The 6000-nt window shown below is 33.4% G+C and overlaps 1 protein-coding gene across 1 annotated transcript in view; it reads left to right on the top strand.

Moving 5' to 3' along the window:
* Positions 1 to 5510: 5510 nt before the first annotated feature.
* The window catches only part of LOC143055414 (V-type proton ATPase subunit H-like), a 41949-nt gene continuing 41459 nt past the window's right edge, over positions 5511 to 6000 (top strand). Inside the window, exon 1 of the mRNA XM_076228554.1 lies at positions 5511 to 5678. Coding sequence (XP_076084669.1) covers positions 5604 to 5678 — 75 coding nt within the window. The 5' untranslated portion in view covers positions 5511 to 5603. The remainder of the gene's footprint in view (positions 5679 to 6000) is intronic.

The raw sequence follows: 6000 nt of genomic DNA, 5'->3' as shown, positions 1-6000 counted from the left end.
ATGACACAAATGATTTTGTTATGAAAGAGTTGAATTTTGTACAAAATCACAAGAGTCCCATTCGGTTCCCCATAATAGCAGGCTTTTTAATATTATTGCTGGGTGAATATACGATTATTATACATTTTGTACGACCGCAAAAATCAAATTCGGCATTTAAAAAAAGATACAAATAGTACCGTACGTAGTGACGTTAAGCACGATATTGCGTCTCAAATGGTAACGTCAAATTTTTACGTTTTACGGCGATTACCGATTATTTGGGATAATTTTTGTATTTCGCTTACAATTTTTGTTTTGCACATCAATATGGATACTTCTTATAATGTTTGTTGTACTGAATATGCATTGAATATTTCCCAATGAAAGTAACGTAAGCAACAAACAACAAAATATATCGTATTTGGGTAATGCATATCTTTATGAAATGAGAAGATATATACGGTATGATGAGTGCCAATGAGACAACTCTCTACCAGAGATCAATTGACATAAAACGTGTTAAAGTGCAATGTTTTCCCATTTAGATCCGAAAAGGAGGAGGATATATATTTTGCTTTAATATAAAAAGTTTGTCGAGAATAACAACTGAAACGGGTCTTGCTTATAAAATTCACTATACTTTCTTTAATAGCGGTACAATATTAGATTATGAAATGAAATGATTGTCAGAAAAAAAGGTTAATTATAATTCATCTCATATGTTTACAAGCTTTGTATGATGTGGAGAGGTATATAGCCACGTTTTAGGCCAAATTTTATTTTCACTTTCAATTCTATACACATGAATCTTATTGCAGAGAAATAAAAAAAATATCGCAGTCAGTTTACGATTCCCAAATTTGAAAAATTGAAGATGATTTGTTATCCTCTTGTGATACAAAACTTTTTCACAACTTAAGAACCTCATCTAAACGAATAAACCCAGTCATCGGATTTTTTTTTATGATGCTTTGTGGTCTTGTTGATAGTATTTGACTATCAAGAAAATTCTATCTGAGGAACTATATACAGATGATCCACCATAAATAGCGTACCCCGAATCGACAACGTTGAAAACGTACGAAAATCGTCCAGTGGACAAACTTGCAAGACATTTCATTTCTTTTAAAACGAAGTCGTTTTGACTACGCAAGTTATCAAAAAGTATGTTGCTGTTTTGTAAAGTTAAAGCACAATTACGGAAAAGGATTATTTAGCATGCAACTAATCTGAATTTTTAATAAATAACGTCGCAAATTACAATTTATTTGTAAAAAACGGCGAAATCCGACATTGGACATCTTGCAAGACATTTGCCAGAGGCCGTTGCATTTTTAGATGTAGTGTGAGTGCTCCAAAAATTTGATTTTGATATGGTCTATGTATGCACATATGTGAGCCGAATTTACACAAACGAAATATCATATAATCTTATATTTTAAAACCTGTAAATTTTGATAACTTAACATCTTCCAAAATCTGACCAATATGAACACTATTTGTTTTTGCCAAAAAATAGCGTTGGTCGTATCAGAAACACATATCCAGTAATATTGTTATACTTTATATATAGAGCATATCATTCATTCGAATTTTCGTGGATATAACACTATTTTGAAGAACACAAACACCCCTGCTAAAGTGATTATGCGTATAGTCTGTTACGTCTGACACGCATATTTTTGACGTTTTGTCAATATGTTGTCCTTATTTTAGACTAAAGTAAAATATGATAAAAAAAATTGTACTTTTTTTCGGAATAGTATTTACCTGTCTATAGTCTATGGATATAAGTTTTATATAACTTAACTGTTATGATTTTATAGAAAAGCTGTTTATTAGTGTGGACTGGTTGATTACACGGTATTGACGCAATAACGTGCGTAACGTCAGTATTAATATTTTCCACTTTTCGAATTATTTTAACATGTTTAATGCATGACTAGATGTATTTTCCGCTGTGCAAGACACTGCTGCTGTGAGAAAAAAAAATCTTCTATAAAGGACGATAACCGATGCTAAACTTTCTCACGGTATATATTACAATCTGTAACCTTGTGTTTTTGTCATATAACACATTATTATTTTAAACTTTAAAGATAGAAGCTCTCTGATATATTATCCAAATCCAAACCAAAGACCGCACCGCCCACAACTTAAATACAACAAATTTTACAAAATTTACGATGCAAACTAACTGTAATCATAGTTCTAAGTGCATGTCTAAACCCCGGCAGTATAGCATATTTCTTTTGCCAATAGAGGCTGTTATTGGTGTTATTGGTGTTATTAGTGTAGCTTTTCAACATTAAGACTTAATGTTGAAAAGCTACACCAATCAGAGACGGATTTAGGGGGGGGGGGGGGCAGGGGGCCCGGCCCCCCCCCTTTTTGGGAAAAAAATTTGGTTGCTTATATAGGGAATCACTGAAGCGTGACTGGAGCGGGCCCCCTCTTAGATCAGTCAGTGGGCCCCCACTTATGAAAATTTCTGGGTCCGCCACTGCCAATAACTGTTAAAGATTGTGAGTTCGAATCATGCTTTTGGGGGATGTATTCTATTCCGATCTTCGTACCTTGCCGAGGGACAAATGGTCTCTCTCTCCATGTACCCTGGTTTCCCCACCAATAAATGTTGATCGCTATAATCTAGCAAAAAGTAGAATTGAAAGTGGGGACAGCAAACTATCAATTTTATGTGCTTTAAAAGTCCGTAAAAAAATATGGCTGCATGTAGATTTATTGATTGATTTGTTGTTGTTTGCTTACAGTGGCAAATATTTCACGGACAATCATTACGACTATGGCATTGATGGAGATTGGTCATAAAGAAAGAACATGTATCAGCAAAGTTGCAGGAACACACCAAGAATACATAGCGATAATTGGGTGAATGTTTAAACAATCAGTCTTAAATACGTAGCATAAAGCGACTTCGTTCCATTGTCACCATCTTATGGTGTTTAAATATCTCAACCTGTACGATTCGCTCGTGTATGTATATCAGATTATTACATGGCATTTTTCATATCGCATGTATTATCAGCCCTAGGTTCAATATCAGCCCAAAAGCCGCATGGCTCGAGGGCTGGCGTTGACCGAGGGCTGATAATACATGCGATATGAAAAATGACATGTTATGATCTTTTTATCATATGCTTCAACAGTAGAGAAAAATAACAGATTCATATATTGATCCTTCTACGTGGTTCCCGAAAAGAAGTTGAAAGAGTAAAAAGTTCACGGACGTCGGACCCAAAATTTGATACAAAATATGAAATCTTTCTATCATATGCCTCAACAGAGAAAAAAAACCACATCTTAATATTGACGAATCGACTAAAAATAATTCAACAATATACATAACAAACATTGTTTGGAAAAGTCAACTTTTTTAAAGTAACTTTCTAAATTATGTTTCAGAAAAACTTAAAAACTGCATTTATTTAATATTTGTTTTTTTTTTTAATTTAATGTAATCATTTTACACAATATACTTTCCACTATTCAAATAATTGTTTTGTGCACTACTTTGTAATGTTTTTCACTGAAAACGTAGCATTGATGTGTATTTTCCGGAATTTGCCGAGTATCACAGGAATGCCATGTGATAACGTTACGGAAAGACATGTGATAACAATCGAAGCATGTGATAAACTTTTCATATCAGCCCGCTGAACACCAATTCGAAAAATATGGAAAATACTTTAATTTAATGCTATTATCATACGGTAAAAATCACATGATATTTAGTCTAAGTATATGATAAAACGACGTATTAGATTTAAGCGAGAGAAATTGATGTATTACTGAAAAATTATTACACCAGGGTTTTCGATATCACAAACTAGTTAAAAAATTTACTAAATTTTATCATCGGTATAAGGAAATAATTCGTAAATATAACTCAACATGCAGACATTTTATATACGTTCAGGTATTTCACATCCAATCTTTTATGGTAATATTCTTTACAAGGCACACAAATGTCAGTATTCACCTCAAAAGCTTACAAAACCTTTAAAAGGAAAATCCGCGATTTTTTACTTATCATCTATATATGTTCGTCTTAACATAAAAAACGACAATCACAAAGTCTTAAATTTATATTCCTTCTAGTAACGGACAAAATCAAGTATTTGTAACTTTTTTTGCTTGACCTACGAGAGTGGGTTGTGACGTTTTAGCCCGATTTGTTGAATCCTGGGGAAAATATTAGTCAGTATTCACCTCAGAAACTAACAAAATCTTCAAATAGACTTATTAAGAAGGGATATAGTTATGATACTGTTGTCAGGTCATTAAAGATTGCATATTTTGCCTTTAATATTGATTCACTTAATATGAGGTCTTTGCATCGGAACTAAACACATTTGTTTAAAAACCAGTTGTTGGCATGACACGGGTTATGTTCTTCTCATTTATTTTATGATAGTATGATACTAAACCCCTAACGGGATGGATTGTTGCTGATATGCATATGATGAAGACATAATCTTTCAATCAGTTTAATTGCATGAGGTCTGGAGCTGGCTTGTCAGTTAACTGCTAGTTGTCTGTTGTTATTTATGTATTATTGTCATTTTATTTATTTTCTTTTGCTACATCCCAGTCTGACATCGGACTCGGACTTCTCTTGAACTGAATTATAATCTGTATTGTTATGCGTTTACTTTTCTACATTGGCTAGATGTATAGGGGGAGGGTTGAGATCTCATAAACATGTTTAACCCCACCGCATTTTTGCGCCTGTCCCGAGTCAGGAGCCTCTGGCCTTTGTTAGTCTTGCATGATTTAGAATTTTAGTTTCTTGTGTATAATTCGGAGTTTAGTATGACGTCCATTATCACTGTACTAGTATACATATTTTTTAAGGGGCCAGCTGAAGGACTCAAGATTACGGGTGCGGGAGTTTCTCGCTACATTGAAGACCCATTGGTGGCCTTCGGCTGTTGTCTGCTCTATTGTCGGGTTGTTGTCGCTTTGACACATTCCCCATTTCCTTTCTCAATTTTATTAGACTAATAGCTGACTATGCGGTATAGGCTTTGCTCATTGTTGAAGACCGTACGGTGAACTATAGTTGTTAATTTCTGTGTCATTTGGTTTCTTGTGAAGAGTTGTCTCGTTTTTTATCATACCACATCATCTTTTTTTATATTAGACAAACTGGAATTTGGAAACCTTTAAAGTTTAAGTATTTTTTAACGGAATCTGTTGAAATTGTATGCTATATGAAAGACATATATATTATATAGTCAAAGGTTCTCACGGAAGTATGAATGTGTAACAGTAGATAAAATCTTTTCCGGTTGAGTATTTCATACTGTTTAGGTGCCTTTAAACTACATGTAACGGTTCTATTTATATATCCTAAATACGCTCATATATTCGATCGTATACCTATCACGTGCGTGCCAGCACGACCTCTGCTATCAAGGTTGAAATATTGCGATATGTTTATTAAATTGTAATTTACTTTTTATCAAAACAGGTCGATAGTTTATCTTATAGTTTCTTTATAATTCAGTCAAAATTTATTTTCCTTTTATAAATAATCAAATCCGGTTGTGTTTCGTAACATATATATCATATGATTTCCTGTAAACTTTATTATAAACATGCCTGGTAGGAAACATGAAAAAGGGATACACAAGGAGTTACACCAGTTCCCAGAAAATACAGACGGCGATCAGGTTTGAACATTATTTGAATTCATCGACAAGAGTTTAATCGGTTAAAAGAGAATTGCGCAATTTATTTTCTGACATGTGATTTTATGTTTTATAATATCACGTTATTTGTCAACTTCTTTTAACAATTTTATCATGGCATGAGTAATATTGAAAATAAGTTTGATATATGTAAATGTCAGAATCCAAGGGAAAAAAAGCGTGGCAAATTATACCTTAAGCCTTATGTAGTCAAAACTTATGCGGTTTCCTTCAAATAAGGATCATTTACGTGCAAGGTCATAAGAAGGGTTGAAACAAGTAATGAGATTCAAAACAACTAACT

This window comes from Mytilus galloprovincialis, chromosome 12 (assembly GCF_965363235.1).
Source record: "Mytilus galloprovincialis chromosome 12, xbMytGall1.hap1.1, whole genome shotgun sequence".
NCBI lineage: Eukaryota > Metazoa > Mollusca > Bivalvia > Mytilida > Mytilidae > Mytilus > Mytilus galloprovincialis.
This window is presented reverse-complemented; position numbering and strand designations above follow the sequence as displayed.